A 22342-nucleotide genomic window follows, 5' to 3' on the forward strand; every position below is an offset into this window, starting at 1 on the left:
GCAACAAGCCCGGAACAGAGGAGTAACAGCAATTTCGCCCCCAGACGACACCCTCAAGGAGGGCCGTATCCCCTGATAAGAGCAAAAAGGCTGAGGCACAGGCAAAAATGACCCCAACGTAGAGGACTACAAAGGAATCAGAAACCCAAAGAAAGTAAAAGAAAGGAGAGTAAGAGTAGGCCCCTACACTGGAGAAAAAACCAGGGTGGAGGGATGCAGAAGCACACATGAACCAACCGACCATGTATCATAAGGGAAGGGGTGGAACAATCAAGCAGAACGAAGCATCCTGTCTGGGAGGAAGCAAAGCGGACACCCACAGAAGACAAGCCATCCGGAGGGAGGCGAGGGCGGAAAACCAAACTGAAGGTCCTCGCAGAAAGGGGAGGAAGAGCGGGCCGTGAAGGAATCTGCAGCTAGAATTGTCTCTACCAGATAGATCGTTACCTAAGGTAAGTAACTTGTACATCTGATAGAGACTACTAGCCGCAGTTTCCTTAACGTAGAATAGATACCCTAGCCATACCCAGAGGGGATGACCTCCCCAGTAGAAAGAACACAGGGCCCCAGCAGCGGACATGTCACGGGGACAAGAATGGCAGCCCAGCAGAAGTAAGCAAGAACAAGGTGAAGTGAAGACTAGGAGACCCCAAGCCCATCCAAGGTACAACCGCCACAAACCCTCGAGGGACAGAAAGCCGCAGAGGAGCACCCAGGAGGAAAAGAACCACCCCAACTCCAGGGAGAAGAGGTAGAACCGGAGGCAGAGCCCGCCGTAGGGAAACACACAGCGATAGAGGACAGCTGAACAGCATCAGCCGCAGGAAGCAGACAAGACAGGAACGGCTCCACAGCCAAGAAGCGCAGTGGTAAGAAGAAATGCACAGGTGAGCAAAGCCCCAGCTGAACAAGAAGCAGGGGCACAAGGGAACACACTAAGGGCCAAGGCGGTGGACCAGAACGAGCAGGCGTGCACAGCCGGCAACTGAAAATACCATGGAGCAGTGCACCCAGAACAAGCCAGGCGCAAGCCGAGGGCAGAGGCCATAGAAATTCAGAACAATCCCCAAAGGAGGATCGTGCTATAGACACACACCGACCCACGAAGAGAAGTGGGACCAGCCAGAAGAGAAAGAGGAGAGACACAGAGGACGGACCCAAGCCGTCAACCAGAACAAAAGAAAGTCAGGAGAAACCTAGACCAGACAGAGGACCAGGCCGAAAACGCCGGACAGGACGGTGGAAACGCCACAACACGACACCGTAGACAGCATGCCAGACTGGTCAAGCGATGTAGCGAACACTGAGAATGACAGAACCTGGGGCAGCGCAAGCTGCGCCCGGACAAGACAAATGAGACCACACCAGCGGTATACAATGATGCCAGGAAAAGCAGGGAACCCGAAAAAAGGGCGACCATACCTTCCCAGCGCAAGACAGAGCTATGCAATAGCTACAAGTACCTCACATAGGGTATGATACGTCCCAAGAAAACATGGGAACACCTCTTAGGGAAAAATCCAGCAGCAGAGGACAAGTACATAAAGGACCTGCAGATAGAACCACAGACGGCTTTCCAAACAGCCAAACAAAAAACATACAGAAGGCCCAACCTGAGAACACATACGGGTGTACCAACAACCAAAGAACCACAAAAGCCAAAGGGGCTGTACCAGCAGCCAACAGTGCAAAAGGGCCAACCCAAGGACCCCGAAAAAAAGGTGGGATAAAGCCTCCTATAAAGTAGCAGAGGAACGACAAGCCAAGTTTACGGAGGAGGACGGCGCCCCGCAAGGAGCCGCTGAATGGCGGCATCCACATGGGTGTTAAACAAAAGCACCCCATCAAAGGGCAGGTCAACCAGACGCTCCCTAACATTCTCAGGGAAAACGCTATCCCTCAACCAAGCATTGCGACGGAGAGCTACTGAACTTGCCATAGTGCGGCCAAGAGCATCAGAAACATCCAGGACCGAACGATGAATAAACGCGGCCATCAACCGGCCATACATCACATGGCGCCACAGATCAGCGCAGACACCTTCTTGAGAAGCACAAGACAGAAGGCAGAAGGGACTCCACAGAATCCACAAACTGGAAGTAGCCCTGGCCAACACACAAAGCGTGTTGAGCACTCGCAAAGCAGCACTGGAGGAAGCAAAGAGGTTACGCCCTCATGAATCCTACGGGTCTCCCGTGACGGAGGAAACACCACCAAAGGAAAGGAAGGAAAAGCAGTCTGTAGAAGAGGGCCCTGGGTAGAAGGGTGCAAAGAAAGGCAGACTGGATCATGCGGAGCAGGATGGTGGCAGTGGAGGACCGACTGGGGCACCGGATCCCCCGTGGCAGGACGCCCCCAGAAGAGAATTATGGAGCTAAGCTTCGAACGGAAGAACCAGCTCCCGTCCACCAGAGCCTTGATGGAGAACCTCAAGCAAATGGTCCGTAGGGAATGAGGTGGCAGGGTCGCCCATGTGCAAAATGCCAGCGGCCGTGGAAATGGCCCGGGCAAAGGCTGCACTCACCTTTGTAGGGCGCCGTGGGGGGAGAGCAATTCCTCCGTGGGTGACGGCTGTAAACTAAGCTGACCATCCCAGAGTCCAGCTGGAGGAAGAAATGGCCAGCCCCGGAACGGTGGGAGATTCACGGACGAGTGGGGAACCTAAGGTTCCTCTGGGGAAGGCTGGGACCGGGGGACGGCGAAGAGCCCTCCCTGGAAGACGCCGGGGAAAAAGCCACGACACGGCGTCCCGTCTCCGGGAAAGAAGAGACAAAAAGTTGACGAACCTCCGGAGAGGAGGAGGCCTCTGGAGACGAGTAGACGACCCGACGCCGGCACGGCGCCGTGGAGTACGCCACAGGCGCCGGCATGACATCGACCGGCGCCGGAGGGGACGCCGAGACGACCTCCACCACCACTTGCGCCCTAGGAGAATGGGGCGTGGCAGGCTCCGGGTCGGCGAAAGAACAGCGCCGATAAGGCGCCGACTCGATCTCCGACGAAGCAGCCGCCTGCATGAAGAGGCGAGAAGGACCCGGGGATGTGCCCCGGCCCCTAGCCAACAGCCGTCGGCGCCTGAGCGGTGTCAGCTCAGACTCTGGCAAGGCCGCCGTCTGCCCAGAAGACCGAGATGGACTTGGGGATGAGCCACGATTCCCGGTACCTCCCGCGACACCACAGGGACCCCCTCGGGGGTTTGCGGCGAGGCAGAGGCGCCGTGGGCCGAAGAGGGGAACCCCGTAGGGCCACACCCTGACGTCACCACACCTCCGGAACCTGAAGCCGAACACATCGGCGCCGGGGCCGGAGCCACCGGCGACTCCGCGGAAGGCCCCGCACGTGACAAGGGATACGCTGACTGACCAGGAAGAGAAGGCGGGGCCAAGGAAGCCTGCAGAGCCGCAGCATAGGCCTCCATTTGGTCCCTGGTTGCCCCGACGCCGGAAAACGGCGGGTAGGGTGGTGACGAATGAGGCCGCATGTCCCGCAGAGAACCCGCACCCTCCGCAGAGCGGGGACCAGGCCCGGGGACAAGCTATAAGACTTACCGACGGGCGAGCGATGCTCTAGGGGCCTCGGTGACAGGCGATGTCGTAGTCTGAGTCGGCGGTTTCTGGAACCTTCCGCGGGGGATGGATGCGGAGATGACACCGATCTGGACAACCGGGCCGAAAGGAGCTTCATCCGGCGCTCCCGCCGGGACTTAGGCTTCAGATGCTGGCAAGCGTCGCAGTCCATGGAATCATGGTGCTCGCCCAAACACCACATGCAAATAGGATGAGGGTCCGTCGCCAACATCTGACATGCGCAAGACAAGCACGTCTTAAAGCCCAAAGGCATTCGCACACTGTCCCACAACACAAAGCGTGTAAAGAAGGCCTGAAAACAGGTAGGAACACGATCCGGATCCGCGTTGCACGCGGAAAAGAAGGAAACTGAGGTCAGCGCACCGGGGTGGGGCTTATGTTACCACGCTGACGTCACGACCGCGGAAGACGTCAGGGCGGAATCATGTGGTACCACCCCCCAGGCGCGCAGAGATGCTGGGGCCACGAAAGTTTTCCGGGTCCAGTCTCACGCCTGGGGATAATTCTACGTTAAGGAATCTGCAGCTAGTAGTCTCTATCAGATGACAAAGAATTAAAGGGATTGATATCTGACGACCCATTCTTCCAAAGCCGCGAAGTCTACGTACCCTGTGTTCAGCACATCAAGGTCTTCCGTCTCCAAAGCGGAGACATATAACAGAGAGAACGTCCTGTTAGAAGGATGACGGTCAAGAAACCTGGGACATAAAGTTTAAGCGTTTACGTTGCAGATTAGCGGACTTCCCTGGAGCCAGATTGGATCGAGAAAACTTTGCAATAACTTCTGTGTGCCAGTGGGTGGCACCATTGGTCTACATCATGATACTATCCCACCTCTAGGAATGACAACATGCAACCACACATAGGCACCACCCTGTGCATGCTGATATTAGTTCCTCTTTTTATGCTTCCTTTGACGTGGATATAGAGATCCTCTCCCACCATTTTCGGTCCAATTTACCAACATTTGTTTTAAAACATTTGACAGTGTGCAGGGATACCGTTCACCTGCCCAAAGTACTACAAGATAAAAGGGTTTAAACTGTGCTGCTCTTCTACCATTGGTGTCTTAGCAGCATGTCCTAAGACAAATGCTCCCTGTTGGACCTGAGGCCCATGAAGGAGTGGGAAGCCAAACTATGTCGCCAAGCACAAGATGCAGAGTTGGTCCTGGTCTAATTCACAAGGTTGTTCCCATGCACCATCCTCAGGTAAGTCCAAGATGAAATCGAAGGACAAGTCCAAAACAAAAAGTCCATGTAAGGCTCTTTGCCTCGCTGATGCTCTCTCTCCAGGGAGAGGTTCATAGTTGGCTGACCACAGCTTCAAAGTCAGACTCTGATCTGATTCGATTCTGGAGCTGATGCCCCCTCAAATGTAAGCTATATCATGGACTACACAGTAGATTGCCGCATTTAAGGAGGCCATGCTGTTGCTCTTTAAGATGGTTCAGGATCCCTCTGATGCACCTTTGGCACCATGAATCCGTAGGAGACTCCAGTCAAATTCCTGCCAGCAGGTCCTTCCGTTGTGCCATGTGATATCAATTGGCCACAGGCTGTTCAGTCTCCTGTGCCATGTCAAGCTTTGATGTATTTGCTGCAGGCTCTGACGATTCTTCCAATATCAGTGCTGGTTTCTGATTCTGCTCCCACTCAATCGTAGTAAACTTCACTGGGGTGTGTGCAATGTTATGCTATAAAATTGCCATGGCACAGCCTATGGTCAAGGACAATTATTTTCTTCCCTTGCATTGCAGTCAGTATTTTAGGAAGATGGGACCCCCTTCGGGTCTGATTCTGATGTCCTTGCAAATGTGTCCTACAATGAAGATGAAGTTGAGGGGGGCCAGCTTTCTCCCAACTTATTACACTAATACAGGCGTGTACCTAGATCTCTAAAATGTAATTGGCTTGGATACTTTGCCAGAGACTATACCGAATTTGCTCTTGGTGCCCCGACAAACAACAATGACTCTTTTACAGTAGTAGTAGGCAGCAGTAGTAGGTTTACAACTGCTGACAGTGGAAAATAAAGTTAATCTTTTAACCAAGATTTTGCATTCTGGGCTACCAACTCTGGGGTCCTTGCAGCTATTTAATGAAGCCCAGACTGAGTCCCTCATGGTGGAATGGTCAAAGTATTGCTTGATCAGGTGAGTCTCTATAATGTGTGACAAGACAGACTTAAGCCAGGTGATCCAATCTTCCTGATACAGCATCGTACTCCCTAGAGCCTTACTGCTCAAGTGTTAAAAAGCAAAGTCACTGCACTGCTGGATGAATAAGTTACTTACCTTCAGTAATGCCTTATCTGGAAGAGACAGGATATAGTCGCAGATTCCTTATCTATGAATTATCCCCAGGTGCCAGACTGGATCCGGAAAACTTTCTACAGCAGTAAAGGGCGGTGAGCGACTCCGTAGGGACATTGTTCACCGGATGCGATATCGACAGAGTCCATATAAGCCCTACGCTGATGTCAGTTTCTTCCTCTATGCTCTTCCACACAGATCTGTGGAGCGGTACCTCTGGCCACTTTTGGCCTATCTCGACATTTATTGACAACACAGTGTGCCTTTTACTGATTGACCTCAGTGGGCGACAAAGTCGGCCCTGCAACCTCATTCTGTTTGCATGTGGTGTCTGGGCATTCACTGTGGATAGAGAAAGTAAGAAAATAGACACTATAGGCAAAACCGTCTTCTCTTCAGCAAGCCTTGTGTGAGGAAATGAGGTGTATTATATGGTGAGGTTGTGCAACCTCACGTGTAATAGACTTACCAACCTGCTTAAGACCGGTAGGTTTTGTGCGTTAACCCCTCTAGCTCAATCCTGGGTAGCTGCGGCTCTGAGCAGCAAGACTTACACACAGGAACAAGTGTAAAGCACTTAAACAGCACTACAACAATTGAAAAAATACACAAGATACTCAAGAAATCTGACACCAACTTATAAGAATAGAATGTATTTTTAGACACCACAATGAAAAAGATCAACTGGAGGGTTCAGGAGAATTAGATTTTACTCAAATACAGTAAATATGCACTGTTTACTGAACTGCTAACAAGCACTGGCAAGTTCAACAAAACGGCTACAAATGTTTTAAACAAAATCTTTTGGCTATTTGCATTGCGGACAGGTAGAGCTACTTTGGGCGACCAATTCCGACAGGGAGCCTGTGAGGGGGACCAGTTAAGCAGTCAGAAACAGTTAACTCAGAAAGTGAAGCAGTGTGAAGCAAGAGATACATGCTGAAGATGCTCAAGAAGCTGTGGATGTGATGCTATTGATGGGATTCTTCCCGGGGCTACTCCCCGGTCCACGGAGGAGGAGAGGTGCTCCTGGCCACACGTCCTTTCGGTCCCAGGAGAAGTCCAGGCGCCAAGTACTACGTTCACAGTCGAATCGTTACCTGGGTGATAACTCATCTTCTGACCAAGCTGCACAGAGACTACCACCAGCAGATTCAGGTGCAACTCTGAGCGACAGGTTCTGGTCTCTGGTGCTGCACAGTGGCGGTATGAAGATTCTGGACTACCAAACTGCACCACCAGGCTTCTTCAGCTGTTGTGGCCATGTGCTACTAACAGGTGGTCAAGCCAACTGACACTTGCAGTCTCTTGCTTCGGCTGGGCTCCGGAGAAGACTTCTCCATGAGCAGGACAAAGCAGGCACAATCCCTTCTCCTTTTCTATTTAACAGGTTTTAAAGGTGCAGTTCAGACACATGCAGCCTTTCCTTGCCGGTTCTATGGTGCAGTAGGCCAGTCCTCCTTCGGTCCTTCTAGTCGAGATCCGAGCTCTGGGTACCAGGGGTGCTCTATTTATGCTCAGAAAATCCCTCAAGGAAGGATGCGGTTGGTAGCCAATGGGCGACAAGGTTCCCTCCTTTCTGATGACCGCTTCATGTGAAGTGTGGCACCTGGCTATCCCAAGAAGCACTATTTTGCCCACTTCCAACATGGCAGAATCCCTTTTGCGGCATAAAGGTCCAGAGCTCCCTAGCCCAACCCAGAGGTGTGGCTACCAAGGGGGTTAAATGGCCCTCAAAAGCTACAAAAAAAAAAAAACAGTTTGAAGATCGGCTTTTGGGCAAACACCCACCAAATGGCTTCCTGCAGGAGGGAGGTAACATACCTTTCCAGTTCAGGCTTCTTTTGCCTCCTTTCTTGGGAGTCGTTCGCATGTCGCCCTAGGAGGCCAGAAAGCAGTCTTGGGGATAGGCTCCTTGTGTAACCATTAAGGGCACAGGAGATTCAAGGAAACAAAGTGGAAACTTGTTGAGAATCAAGTTCGGATTAACGCATGGAGTGGTTTGATACCTTGGAGTATCAACTTTGGTCGCACCATTCAGGAGTTAGCATAGCTGAGGGGTCAGCATGTAAAACCCTGTACTCGCCAATGGGGCGACCAAGTCTTTCCACAGTAAAAACGACAGTTTCACATTTTTACTGCCTAAATATGCAAAATACATGTTCTACCCATGAATATGCTGCACCCTGCCTTATGGCATAATAGGCCTACAACAAGAGTGTCTTTCAAATATTTCAGAGGGATATTTGACATTGCCATGGCTTTGAATGGCAAAGTCGGGCTTGCAGTACAAAATTATTTTTCTAGTCTGCAATGACGTGTTTGACCTTTGTCACACTCAGAGTTGCATAACCAGTGCTGTAATCCCTCGTGTAACTCTAACTTTCAGACCCTGGGTACCATACAATAGAGGCTTAGAGGTAAACTAGCCTGTGCCAATTGGGTATAGCCTATGTAACATACACGGTTTGGAGTCAGGGCACTGGCACAAAGGTCTGGTTAGCAGGCCTCAGTACACTCTCAGCCGAAAAACCAGCATCAGGAGATTTAAAGGCAACAAAGTGGCAACTTTGTAAAACTTGCACAATGCCATATGTTACAATAATTTCGACTTGAAAATCAAGTTGAGGATAATATAACGAGTTGTTTCATACCTTGGAGAATCAACTTGGGTCTTACCGTTCAAGAGTTAGCACAGCTGAGGGGTCAGCGTGTAACTGTGTACTCGCCAATGGGGCAACCAAATCTTCTCACAGAAAAAACAACAGTTTTGCATTTTTACTGCCAGAGCATGTAAAATACTTGTTCTGCCCGTGAAATATGCTGCACCCTGCCATAGGGATTGGTAGGCCTCCCATATTGATTTACACATATTGCAGAGAGAGGTCTGCTTTGTCATTGCTTTAAATGAAAAAGTTGGGCCGCCAGTCGGAACACAGCTTTGAGTCGCGCTACAGGGGCCAGAGATAAATTAAGTGTGGATCCATGACCAACATGGCACAATAGCAGGCGCCGCCTGGTTTGAATCCATAAGTCTTCTTCAACATTGAGGAAAAAACCTACAGAAATCGGCGACAAAACGACAAAAAAAAAAAAAGAAGAAAAAAAAAAAAAAAGAAGAACAACAGAGGCTGTCTTTAAGGATCTGAGCTAGCTGGCTTGGAAAGACAAGAACGGACATCAGCGCGCCAAGGTGGGTTGAAATGTATATATATATATTTTTTAAACTTACCTTTAAAAACGGATGCCGTCGCGCTGCTTCTCTTCTAGGTGACGTCCGAACCAGGAAGTAGCCAGACTCCCCATGCAATGCAGCGTTGTGATTAGTCTGAGCGCCAAGGTTCAGCGCTCAGAAAGGGACTGGGGGCCTTTGCATGTTCCTCACCAGGCTGTGCATTACAGCCTGGTGGGGAACATGCAAAGTGGGCCTGACTGTTTGGCCAGGCAAGCAGTTATGTGTACTTGGAGTGTTCAAACCACTTCTCCCGTGTGACCCCAGCCCGGCCCGCCTCGTCCAAGCCCCGTAGCAAAGGTATAATCATTTTATTTTTTTCTGCTCTGCGAGCAGTGGTGCAACGCACCTCCGCCTTAGCGGAGGAGCCGCCCCTGCTTTGATGTTCCTCTGCATGATCTATGGACCTGTCAAATAATAAAAGTGTATGACTATTAGGTTGAAGAGTTAAAATAAAGAACTCAACGAAGGTAATATACAATTTGATTATGCATTAAATAACAAAAAATATATAGTAACTAATTTGGTGCTATGTTTACTGCTTACCTTCCGACCATAAAGACACTGGTAAAAAATTACTCCTACTGACCACACATCAACTTTATTGGAAATCTTTGGAGGTTCCTTGCCAACCACAAAACATTCTGGGGGTAAATACCTAATACAAAGGAAAAGAAAAACCAATAGTTAGTCTATTAAGCAATCGCATAATTAATTATCTTTTTAAAATCTCCACACAGTTATTTATTCAAGCATACCCCAAATGCCAACATGGCAAACTTGATGATGGCCTTTGGCGTTTGTTGTACAATGCAATTAAAAGGATATTTCTCCTAATCTGAACATTCTTTAACTTGGGAAAACATGTGAATAATAGAACTAAAGAAGAGATGCAGTAATATTAATGCCAAATTGAAGCACTGGACAAACGGGGGGACGTTCTAACCTACCTGCTCCTTCCTGTGGACGCCCTGTGTGTTGCTGGCCTCTCTCCCTCCCGCCGCTGCTCTGTTGAATAACGCGGCCGCTGTGCGGAGGGAACTTCAATTCCCAGACTCCCCAGCCTCGGAGGGCGGAACCAGGCGACGCTGCTCATGCGCCCGGAGGCGCTTTAAATCCGAGCACACCTCCGGTGGAGTGGGTGCCAAATTTAAGCACTGGACAAACGGGGGGACGTTCTAACCTACCTGCTCCTTCCTGTGGACGCCCTGTGTGTTGCTGGCCTCTCTCCCTCCCGCCGCCGCTCTGTTGAATAACGCGGCCGCTGAGCGGAGGGAGCTTCAATTCCCAGACTCCCCAGCCTCGGAGGGCGGAACCAGGCGACGCTGCTCACGCGCCCGGAGGCGCTTTAAATCCGAGCACACCTCCGGTGGAGCGGGTGCCAAATTGAAGCACTGGACAAACGGGGGGACGTTCTAACCTACCTGCTCCTTCCTGTGGACGCCCTGTGTGTTGCTGGCCTCTCTCCCTCCCGCCGCCGCTCTGTTGAATAACGCGGACGCTGTGCGGAGGGAACTTCAATTCCCAGACTCCCCAGCCTCGGAGGGCGGAACCAGGCGACGCTGCTCACGCGCCCGGAGGCGCTTTAAATCCGAGCACACCTCCCGCGTCGCGGGACAGCGCGTGGGCGGCGCCGGGCTAAGCACGGGCAAAGGGCGGGCCCGTTTAAGCCCGTTAAAGACCGGGTAAGACTGGACTGGGCTCCCCCTCTTACATTTGCTTTATGGACTGCCGTGCTGTGTCATGATACATTTTTTACAACTGTTTAACTGTTAACTGATAATTTTCTGTTTCGCCATCTGGTAGTCCACATTGTAATATCATTGGAATGATGGCTAGGGGTAGCAGGAGCAAAACTGCACATGGGGCAGTGCATACATCTGGCCCAATTGATCAATATATTACTAGGGCTAATGAGGCGATAAATCAAGGTATATCACTTTTGGAGCGTAGGGTCTCTCAGGATTTGGCTTTAGCCAAGCGATCATCAATAGGCCCTTTAGCATTAGCCAAGACACCCACAAACCTAAGGGAGATTAGGCCTCTAATCGAAGTTCAAGTTGAAACACATAGTATGCCAAATATGGTTGATCTTTCGGCATCCCTGGTTCTTTCGGATACGCAATTAAGTGAGGCACTTGAGAGGACGCCTGAACTTTTTACGAGTCCGAGGCAGGAGGTCCCCAATATTGAGCATTCAAGGGGGAAGAGGGAGGGTGCTATCCCAAAACGAAAGAAGCCTAAGGAAGTGAAAAAATTTAAACGTAAATCCAACAAAAAACTTCCCACTATTCATACGCCAAGTAAAAATGCACTCGCACAGAGCGGCGCAATTAATATAGTGACGGATATATCAGCCCTTTCCTTGAACCCAACTAATCCTAGCGAGCCTGGTAGTTTGGGTGAGGGTTGCAAAGTTTGCGAGGCAAACAATCAACTACTACTCAGATTAGGAGAACTCATTAAAACTTATATGCAACCCATAGAACTCTCTTTCAAATATTGAAAAGCAGATAGCTTCTATGAATGCATCTTCTAAGATTCAGACGGGGCGGGGTTGGCTAAACCAGGGCAGCCAAAAGCCAATAACATAAATTTAACGACGGAGCTGAAAGTGTCAAAAGCACCTTCTAAAGAGCCAAATACAAAATCAAAGCCACCGCCAGCCGTATTGAAGAAGGTTGTAGAGCCACCTAAATCTCCAGTCCCTTCCGATAACACGAAAGCTATACCATCCAAACCATCAGGGCCACTGCATAATAACGATAAGAATAGGGGTGAGAGCGGGCACCCCACACATTTACCACTAGAAGCAGACCCATATGTTGTAATTATGACCGGAGTTCCCGAGTTAAGCCCAAACATAGAGGAACCGACATGGTCTTTAAAAAACAAGGTACAGCATTGGCTCACTACTAACAGACCTCTTCCACTTCATTGCGGTAGCAGGATCTTAATGGTGCGCAGGGTGCCCTGGTTAGGAAACAAGAAGAAAAAGACTCGGGGGGATTGCGTCATAGTCAACTTTGACGACCCGCGCACGGCTGACTATATTTGCCGTCGGGGAATGTGGGTAAAGAATGATGGAATAGAGACGAGAGGGCTCTCTTTCTTCTACCCCCCCTACAAATCGTTGCACTGTCACCCCCAATAGGAGCAGGCCACAAGCAAGAAACTGGGATAGAAGAAGGTAGTGGGATGATTGGTCTGGTTATGAGGGTAGAGACATAGCTCCTTCGGTAGGCTGGAGAGCCATACCAGTTGCTAATAGATTCAGCTGCCTAGAAGCAGTGGATTGACCATTATCGTGTACAGGATATGGCCCTGAGGGCATTGAACACGTCAGTCCCAAACTTCCACAACCTATAGTTGGCTCTATTACCAATAAAAGCATAGATATTAACTATATAACCCCTATTTTGCAGATAACCGATCAAGAAATCTTGCAGGTCACAGCTTTATGCCCCTCCCCTACTTCTGTATCAGGGCTTAATATTGCACAGTCTATGCCCTCTACTGATTTTATGTCTTCTGTCGCACCCATGCCCCCCATTGTAGACCCGGGTCCTCAAAATAGCGATGTTCATGATCTCAGAGGTACTCTAAAGATCCTAAGTTGGAACCTAGCAGGTATCCAAAGGAAATTGTGCTTACCAGAGTGGAATGCTTTAGTGGAGGCGCATAAGATCTGCCTGTTTCAGGAGACTTGGAATTTAGAACTACTCTATCGTGTTGGATATGTTACATTCTCTGTCCCTGCAGTACTCCCCAGAAATGAGAAGGGTCGTCCCTCGGGAGGCCTTCTCATTTGGGTAAGCATTGCCTTAAACTGCTGCATAAAACTTAAGCAAATCAATAGCCCTGACATTTTAGGAATTTCTTTGAGAGGCCCTCGCATGGGATTAACCCTCGATCTGTTCAATATATATGTCAGAGGCACTAAATATGGGTCTATGTCCCCGATAGTGACCATTCTTGAAACAGAGCTCAGAGAAAATACAGTTGGTGCCAAAGTCCTGGTTGCGGGAGACTTTAATTGCACCTATGAGCCTCTCACAACAGATGATATTCTGGACCTGGGTGAGGATGATGCTAGATGGGGTATCCCAACCCTAACTATTCCTCCGATTAAAAAATGGTCCCAAAGTGCGATTCAGCTGAATGCTCTAACATTGGAGTTTGGTCTAAGAGCCACTAATGGCCGCACAAGCTCAGACCCCACGGGTGCCGTAACATTTAATAGAGCCAACCATACCTCAAGGATTGACTACATCCTGCTAGATCTTTCACTTTGGGGTCTGGTACAGGATATGGTAGTCTTACCTACTGTCGAAGGCGACCATAACTCGCTTTCCTTGTCCCTCAAGAATCCTTGGCTCAATGAAACTATTAAAGTATCCCCTAAGCAAGCTCACAAAATTTCTGTCTCCTCTTGCGGGAGACGCTTGAAGTGGAATTTAGTTTCAGCTGATGAAATTAAACTTAACACTATCAATGCAATGCTTATAGCCTCACAATTGAAGTTGGAAAACATTGATCCGGCCCGGTCAACTTTTGTAAGGGTCACATCCATTTTTGAGGGAACACTTGGGTCTATTGGGAATGTATTTTTGAAAAAGGAGCGTGTGGGTAAGAATACGGTAATTCGGAAACCTAGGGGTAAACAAGAATGGTACACATCTGCATGCAGGCACGCAAAAACTCTTGATTGGGGCTATTAAAAGTAAATCCCAAGTAACGATACAGGGAGCTAGGAATAACTATAAGCAAACCCTGGCAAGTGCAAGAAAGGAGTGGGAAGAAGAGTACTGGTGCGCCTTAAAAGAGGCAAGCTCTGGGAAAGATTCAAGGCGCTTCTGGGATACAATTAGAGCCAAAAATAGACCAGGTAGCGACCTTATAACATGCAATATCACCAGCCAAGTGTGGGTCAACCACTTCTCTAAATTGTATACTCGCCAAACTGGTGATATCACCACTGTTATCTCCAATGATTAACAGGGTTGGGAGGTGGCTCTAGTAAATCCTGACCTTCCAACAAAAAGAGTAGAGCATGCTACTGGTACTATTTGTACTATTATGCCCCAAAAGGACTGGGAGGTAGATTTAGCAGATCCCGATTTTTCTATAAAAGAAGTAGAGTATGCCATTAGTACTATCATGCCCCAAAAGGCGGCTGGCCCAGATGGTATCCCCGGGGATCTACTACGTTCAGATATCCCGAAATGGGGTAAACTTATCTATTGCCTGCTTAATGCTATCAGTAGGGGTGCACCGATTCCCACATCTTGGAAAGGGGCGGAGGTTGTTCCTATCTTTAAAAAGGGGGCCAGGGACGACCCATCGAACTATAGACCCATAAGCCTGCTGGACATAACCCAAAAGGTGGTCGACAAGGTGTTGTTGGTTAGAATATCACAATGGATCAGTGAAAACAACATCCTTTCTGACTACCAGGCAGGTTTCAGAGCAGGCACTGGCACAATTGAACAAGCTTTTAGATTGTTGCTAGTGTACTGGAAGGTGGTGGTCATAGGCAAGGGCAGTCTCCATCTCGCGTTTATCGACTTAAAGACTGCCTTTGACCTTGTACCTAGGGAGACTCTAGTCCTTGCTGACATGGGGATACCCCATTACATTCTACTGTTAATTGTAAGGCTACATGAAAACACCTTTGCCCAGATTAGATGGGGCAGGGAGGGAGAGAAAACCAGCAGAATCCCGGTAGAGAGAGGGGTTCGCCAGGGATGTGTTCTAGCTCCCACCCTTTTTTCTTTGTATGTTAACGGTGTGGTTGAGCATCTGTTGAAAGACCCCTCAGATGAACCATCCCTGGCGGGGGAGCGTATCCCTAACCTCCTCTTTGCGGATGACACGCTCTTACTGTCTAAATCCCCAATGGGCCTTCAAAAATTACTTAATAACTTCCAGCTTTTTTGTGCAGAACGGGGCCTGGTAATCAACACTGTTAAACGAAATATCTTGTGATGAATCCCCCAAAAAAACCTGTGCGCCCCCCAAAGTTGAACGCCGTTCCTTTGGGGAGGGTGGATGTATTTGATTATCTAGGCATCCGTTTGTCGCACAATATGCAGTGGGCTCCTCATTTATGTAAAATGCTGCTAGCCCATAAGAGGGTAACAGGGGCTCTTCTGAAGGAGCAGCGCTCCTGTGCAATTAGACCTATAGCCCCTGTTATCGAAATCTATGCAGCAAGGGGAGTCAGCTCTGCTCTTTATGGGGCAGAACTGTGGGGCTCATGCAACACTAGTGAATTGTCAAGATCTGAAAGGAAGTTCTGTAGGGCCATTATGTCACTTCCCCAAGGAACCCCTATGATTCCATTAATGTTTGATTTAGGTTGTCGTCCCATTGGTGATTTGGCAAAGTTTCGACCCCTACTTTTATGGGCTCGGTTGTGGCGAGTCCCGGAGCTAGCAAAATATGCTAAAGGCCTCTCTGATGTAATGTCACTTCCCGGGTGGCATAGGATAAAATGGTTGAGAGACATGAAAGCCCACCTGTACAATCTGGGTCTAAGTGCAGCCTGGGAAAATAGGTCTTCCCCCCCCAAAAGCAACACTTAAGAGTTTATACTGGAACTGGATTGCGACCCAACGGAATACTAACTGCACATTGGGCAGACTCACGGAGGACTTTCTGAAATTCAAGGACTTGCCGATCCGGGAATTATTTCTAGACATTATCGAGAGACCTTTTGACAGGACGCTTTATTTTAAATTTAGGACCGGGACTCTCCCACTTCATGCTTTTACATCCCGGTGGAAACCTCCAGCTCAGACCACAGAATTCTGCCCCTTTTGTACATCTAGACAAGAGTCTGTGGCACACTTTTTGTTTGAATGCCAGGCGTATGTACACCCAAGAAGCAGATGGCTTAAGCAATTGTGTCGCTCGTTAGGAACCAGGAATCACATTGAGGCGCTACGTATTTTAATGTCGGACTCTCGCCCTTTGTATGCTTGTGCCCTTTCAAAATTTTTATCATGGGCTTGGTGTATTAGAAGCAAAAGGCTTAAAGGAAATGTTTAATCTGTTTTTAATAACTATTTATGATATGTTTCTTTTACTGAAAAAGTAGGATTTTAAGGTTAATTGTAATCAAATTCTTTTTAATTGTGAAGCTTTTATGATAAGTTTTTATCGAAATAAAGCCTTTGACTTGACTTGAATGCTTTTTCAGGTTTACTGTCAATATTGTAGATTAGATAACTTTTTCTTAAGAATTGGTGCTAAGACAACAAGCACCACCTAGAGAAAAACACTAAAGGTGGCAAAGAAGGAATGGTTTCTTACCTGTTATTCCAGTTCTCTCTTAGGGAAATCTCCACTGAAGTGGTAAGCACTGAATAGTCCAGCCCACATAGGGGGATACCTGAGCACTTTTCATAATATATCTTCTTAAGTGTAGATAGATCAATCAATCATGTAGGTTTTTTACAGCACGCGGCTACTATGCTCAGTGTCCTGTGTTAAAGCTTTGTTAATCACTGGTAAAAAGAAGTTAGAGGGCCAGACTGAACAGCCAGGTTTTAAGGCTACGTTTGAAGGAGCCTTCATCGTTAGTGGCATAGAGGTAGAGGGGAAGGGCCTTCCAGTCAGAGGCAGCAAGAGCAGAGAATCAGGTGCCACCCTTTTTCTTCCTATTAATATCTGAGACAACAGCCAACAAAGCAACTAAGGAGCTCAGAATTCATGCTGGATGGTAATGTTTAAGACTATTGGCCAGGTAACAAGGACCTGACCTGTAAAAGGCTCTATGGGACAACACAAGCCCCTTGAAGTGAACTCTCTCATGTACTGGCAACCAGTGCAATTCTGTAAGGTGTATATGAATGGGGGTGTTTTCCAGAGAATTAGAAGGAGCCGGGTTGTAGCGTTCTGCACCAGCTGGAGTCTCTTAAGTTGGTACAATGGGCGACCCCAGTACAAAGGGTTGGTGTAGTCCTGCCGAGAGGTTATACGGGCATGTATTACCATCAGAATATAAACTTTGAGGAATCTAAGACGGCCAAAGCACGTTCCTACCACACTGCCCACCTGGGAGCTGAAGGATAATTTATTGTCGAACTTCACCTGAGGTTGTGTACAGCTGTGGCAGGGGTACAAGGAGCAAAACTAAGCCAAAATTCACCGTCCCAGGAAGGGGGAGTGATGCTTAAGACTAGTATTTCTGTCTTGCTGATGTTGCACTGAAGACTGCTCAGGAACATCCACTGAAATACTGCTGAGACACACGCTTTAAATCTGTTCTGGGCAATGGGAATATTACTGTTCCAAGTTATAAGTATCTCCGTGTCGTAGGCGTAGGATACCACCTGGAAGTCAACGGATTGCAAAAGTACTGCCAAAGGAGTCATATACACATTAAATAGCGTTGGGCTAAGGGCTGAGCCCTGAAGAACGCCAAATTTTAATGGTTTGGAGTTGGATACAAAAGGCGGCATCCATATTGACTGACCGACTGTCCGAAAGAATAGAGCCAAAGCAGGCCAAGGTAGCCCCACCTATCCCAATATCTTTCAGTCGTTGCAGGAGGATAGGGTGGGAAACTGTACTGAACATCGCCGTTGGATCTAGAAGCAGTAGGGCAACTTGCTTTCCTTTATGCACTGCCAATTTTATGGTATCGGAGACCTCTACCAGAGTAGATGGATACAGTGTGGGCGGAAAGAGCACCTTTCTGACCTGGTCACATGCACTCTTTGCCTGGTATTTGATGCAATTTTGACTGTAGTGCACTGGGTTCCTGTTAACTAGGTCACCGGTCACCAGTACTCTTTCCTTAAAACAAGGTAAATGTTCAATTGTTCCCCAACTGACAAAACCATTGGTACCTCTGTAAGTCCCTAATAAATGGTACCACCGGTACCTTGGGCATGTGTACTAAAGAGGGTCCCTAAGGGTTGCAGCATGCATTGTGCCACCCTAAGCGACCAACCACCAAATTTATGCAGAAAGCCATTGCAGGCTACATGAAATGGTGCAGACAAATGTGAAAACACGACATGACAAACAGTGTGCCATGCCCACAGACACTGCATGCAATATATGCAAGTCACTCCTACTGCAGGACTTACTGCCCTAAGGCAGAGTGTACTATATTACATGTGAGGATGTATCTGCATGAGCAGATATGCTCCTGTGCTGTCTAGTTGAATTGCTAGATAGTACAAGAGAACACACAAGTCATTTTAAGTATAACCCTATAAGAAAGCTAGAATCCGCCAACACATTTCTGGGAGGAATCCGTAGGATTCAGCGACAAAGAACAGGAGGAAGATCGTTAGCATTCCTGGGTTCGACAGCATGGAATCAGCTTCCACTGGAGCTGCAGACCACGAGCAATTCAGCGTTGTTCAAAAATAAACTGAAAACCTGTTTTTTTGTGCAAGCCTAAGCCCTTCACAGCCGACTTTGCTACTTTCTGCACTGGTACACTCCTTCGAGTAGATGTGCGCAATACAAATAGCCTATCATATCATTTCATGTACTGGGCACTGGTCATTACGAGTTCCATAGCTACATGATGGCTTAACTTAAACCTAGGGTTTTGGTATCAAACACCTTGTCTTAAAAAATCCATACTGATGCCAGTAGTGGATTTATTAAAACATGCATGCATCCAGAGGGCACCTTAGAGAGAAACATGCATGTTTCTGATCACCTGCAGGTGAGAGCCCGTGCTCTCTGAGACCAGAAACAATGCCTGCTATGGAGGAAGGTGTTCACACCTCCAGCAGGATGGCTAGGGAATATGCATACTAAGGCATGGGACTTCATAGCCCCTGCCGCCTTTGATATGCGACCCGGCTTCCCTTAGACCTGGAAGATGCCATCCCCTGCCATAAGGCCCATTTGGCACCAGGACAGGCAGGAAATTAACTATGCAAGCAGGCGTGTTGCCTTACCAGGCCAGTCACACCCCTAGGATGGGCTGCCTTATGTGTTCCACACAAAAAGGCATTTTTTGTTGTTGGTGGGATTAGAAACTCTAATTTCTAATTTAATTTCTAATTTAAAATGCTTATAAAGCGCAGCATACACCTTGCGGTTTCTTGGCGCTGAAGGTTCAGTGGCTGAGGGGAAGGAAGACCGGGGAGAAAATTTAGGCGGGGAAAGCCTGGCTAAATAGGAAGGTTTTCAAGTCTCCACGGAAGGAAAGGTACTGAGTTGCGGAGCGGAGGTTATCAGGGAGAGAGTTCCAGAAGGAAGGGGCCAGAGTAGAGAAATTGGATCCACCCCACTTTTTGCGCGAGAAACGGGGGATCAGAAGAAGGGACTTGGAGGAGGACCGGAGATTTCTTGCGGGGACGTAGGGTTTGATGAGTGAAGTGATGAAAGCAGGGGCAGTGCCCTGACGGGCCTGGAAGACCATGCACCCGATTTTAAAGAGGGAACGTTGTTTCACGGGGAGCCAGTGGAGTTTCTTTAGGAGGGGGGTGGAGTGGTGATAACGTGGGAGGCCAAATATCAGTCTGGCCGCCTGGTTCTGGATGGCTTGGAGTCTACGCAAACTATAGGCAGGGATGCCATGAAAAAGAGCGTTGGCGTAGTCCAAACGCGAGATTACCAGGGCGGCCATGATGGTCTTGAGGGCCTGAGGGGTGAAGAAGCGGGAGACAGAGCGGATGGTTCGAAGAGTGAGGAAACAGGAGGAGACCACGGAGCTAATGTGTGAGTGAAGAGTGAGCTGATTGTTCATTTTGACACCCAGTGTTTTGACAGTGGTGGAGGGGGAGGGTGCAGGGCCGAGAGAGGGGGGCCAGAAAAGAGAGTTCCAGGGACTGGACGAACCACCAGTGAGAACCAGCTCAGTTTTATCAGGGTTCAGTTTAAGATGGTTGTGATTCATCCAGTCCCTGATAAATGTCATAGTAGACTGGAAATTGGAGACCGAGAGAGAAGAGGGGGATAGATCAAAGATGAGCTGGAGGTCATCCGCGTAGTTAAAGACGGTGACCTCCAGCTGCTGGAGAGCAAAGATGAGAGGAAAGATATAGAGGTTGAAGAGAAGAGGGGAGAGAGAGGAACCCTGGGGAACACCGCAGGTGACAAGGAGAGGAATGGAGGTGAAGTCGCCTAGACGGACCGCCTGAGTGCGGTCCCTCAGAAAGGAGGAGAGCCAGACAAGAACTGATCCCCTGATGCCAGCCGCCTTGACACGGGTGAGTAGGATGGTATGGTCCACCGTGTCAAAGGCGGCGGAAAGATCGAGGAGGACCAGTGCCTGGTGGTTGTTGTCATCCATGCCCTTTCTGAGGTTGTCTAGGACGGCGACTACGACCGATTCTGTTGAGTGCCTGGGGCGGAATCCTGCCTGACGAGAAGCCAGCCCCCCATTAGCCTCAATGTGGGTGCTCAGAACCGCGGTAACATGGCGTTCCATCACCTTGCCCAGAAAGGGCAGCAGGGAGATGGGGCGAAAGTTGGACGAGATAGAAGGGTCCGAGCCGGGTTTCTTCAGCAGTGGTACTATGGTGGCTGCTTTTAGTACCGGGGGCACCACACCCTGTGCCAAGGCGCTGTTGAGGAAGGCAATCGGGGGATCAGGGCAGCTAGAATAGATTTGCTGTAGGATGCGAGCGGGGCAGACATCCCCCGGGGACCCTGATTTAACTTTGGGGAGAATCGACAGAAAGGATTCCTGAGTAAGGGGAGGGATGACAGTGAGATGATTTTGTACTGGGGGGGGGGAGGGATCGACGAAGGTAGGCGAGGGTAAAGGGATATTGGCCTTGATATTGGTGATCTTATCCACGAAGTATTTGTTTAATTGGTCGCAGAGAAGCTGGGAGGGAGGGATTAGGGGCGAGGCTCGATCTGAGAACGCCAGGTCGTTTACGATGTCAAAGATAGCCCTGGGTTTGTTGGCGGCCGACATTATTCTCGTAGAGAAGTAGTCGGTCTTTGCAGCTAGAATTGCTGATTTGTAATCAGCCAACAGTGTCAGAAAGTAGGTTTTTAATAACGGGCAGTAGTCCTTCCTCCACTGCCTCTCCGCCCTCCGGACGCCCAGTTTGAGTTCTTTTAGATGGTCGTTAAACCATCGGTTAGAGTCCTTAAGCCGGCGGATGGAGATGCGTCGTAAGGGGGCCTCTGAATCACAGGCTCCAGCCAGCCAGGTGTTAATGGCCTTGGCCTGTAAGGCCGATGATAAGCCAGAGAGGGGGGGGATGGAATTGTGAAGCAGGGAGGTCAGGGAGGGGAGATCCAACCTGTTCCAGTTCCGCGCCCAGGTGTTTTTGGCAAGCGGGGTTTTGGGGGACAAGTTGTGGGGAATGGAGAAAGAGATGAGGGCATGATCGGACCAAGGACAAGGGGAGACCGCCACCGAAGCCAGTGGGAGGTTAAGAGCCCAGACCTGATCAAGTGTGTGCCCGTGAAGATGAGTGGGGACAGAAATGTGTGGGACAAAGTTGAGGGAAGACAGAGATTCAGTAAATTCTTTTGAGGCGGAGCACTCGTGTGGGTCTGAGGGCCAGTAATTAAAATCCCCCAGCACCAAGACCGAGGCAAAGTTGACCGCCAGGTTTGCCAGCAGGTCTTGGAAGGCAGGTAGAAATGAAGGCGAGGGCTGAGGGGGGCGGTACATGAGGAGACAAGTGATGGGAGGGGCGGTCTGGAGGGAACGGGCCACCAGGAAGTCGACAGGGGCCATAGGGGAAGAGGGAAGTAACTGGAAGTGCAGATCTGACCTAGTAATTAGCGCGACCCCACCGCCCGCCCTGCCGGCCGGTCGATCGGCACGTAGGGCCACATAAGACGGTGGAAGGGTGGCCAGGAGAGCGGGAAGGGAGGTATCGCAGTACCAGGTCTCGGTCAAGAGCAGTAGGTCAGGTTTCTCGGTATCGAGTAAGACGAACAGCTCGTGGTGATGCTTGACCGCCGACCTGGTATTGAGTAGAATAACGGACAGAGCTGGGGTGGAGGGGGGTGGGTCAGGGCAGGGGAGGCAGGGTGGCAGGGGAGATTGCGGTGGGCAGTGCGGCAGTGCAGGGAGGGTGGGGGCAAGGTCCAATGAATCGACGAGTCTACGGACAGGGTTCGGAAGTGGCCAGGTGCCTTGGAGGGCGATAAGGTCTTTAGAGGAGTATGATATTATTTGAGCATAGCGTCGTGCCCCTTGCCCCGTTCGGCCGCGGACGGGCGCAGACGGGCTTGGCTTATGCGCGACTTCGGCGCGAA

At 49.4% G+C, this 22342-nt stretch overlaps 1 protein-coding gene across 7 annotated transcripts in view; it reads right to left on the reverse strand.

The window, feature by feature from the left end:
* Positions 1 to 22342, reverse strand: part of TLK2 (tousled like kinase 2) — a 2417851-nt gene that overhangs the window by 298659 nt on the left and 2096850 nt on the right. For all 7 annotated transcript variants that reach the window (XR_014968435.1, XM_085624076.1, XM_085624079.1 and 4 more), the window contains one exon: positions 9680 to 9791. Coding sequence is in view for 6 of the 7 variants with exons in the window: in XM_085624076.1 (XP_085480202.1) it covers positions 9680 to 9791 (112 nt within the window). In the remaining variant the exon portion in view is untranslated. The remainder of the gene's footprint in view (positions 1 to 9679; positions 9792 to 22342) is intronic.

Source organism: Triturus cristatus, chromosome 1_1, assembly GCF_964204655.1.
Source record: "Triturus cristatus chromosome 1_1, aTriCri1.1, whole genome shotgun sequence".
NCBI lineage: Eukaryota > Metazoa > Chordata > Amphibia > Caudata > Salamandridae > Triturus > Triturus cristatus.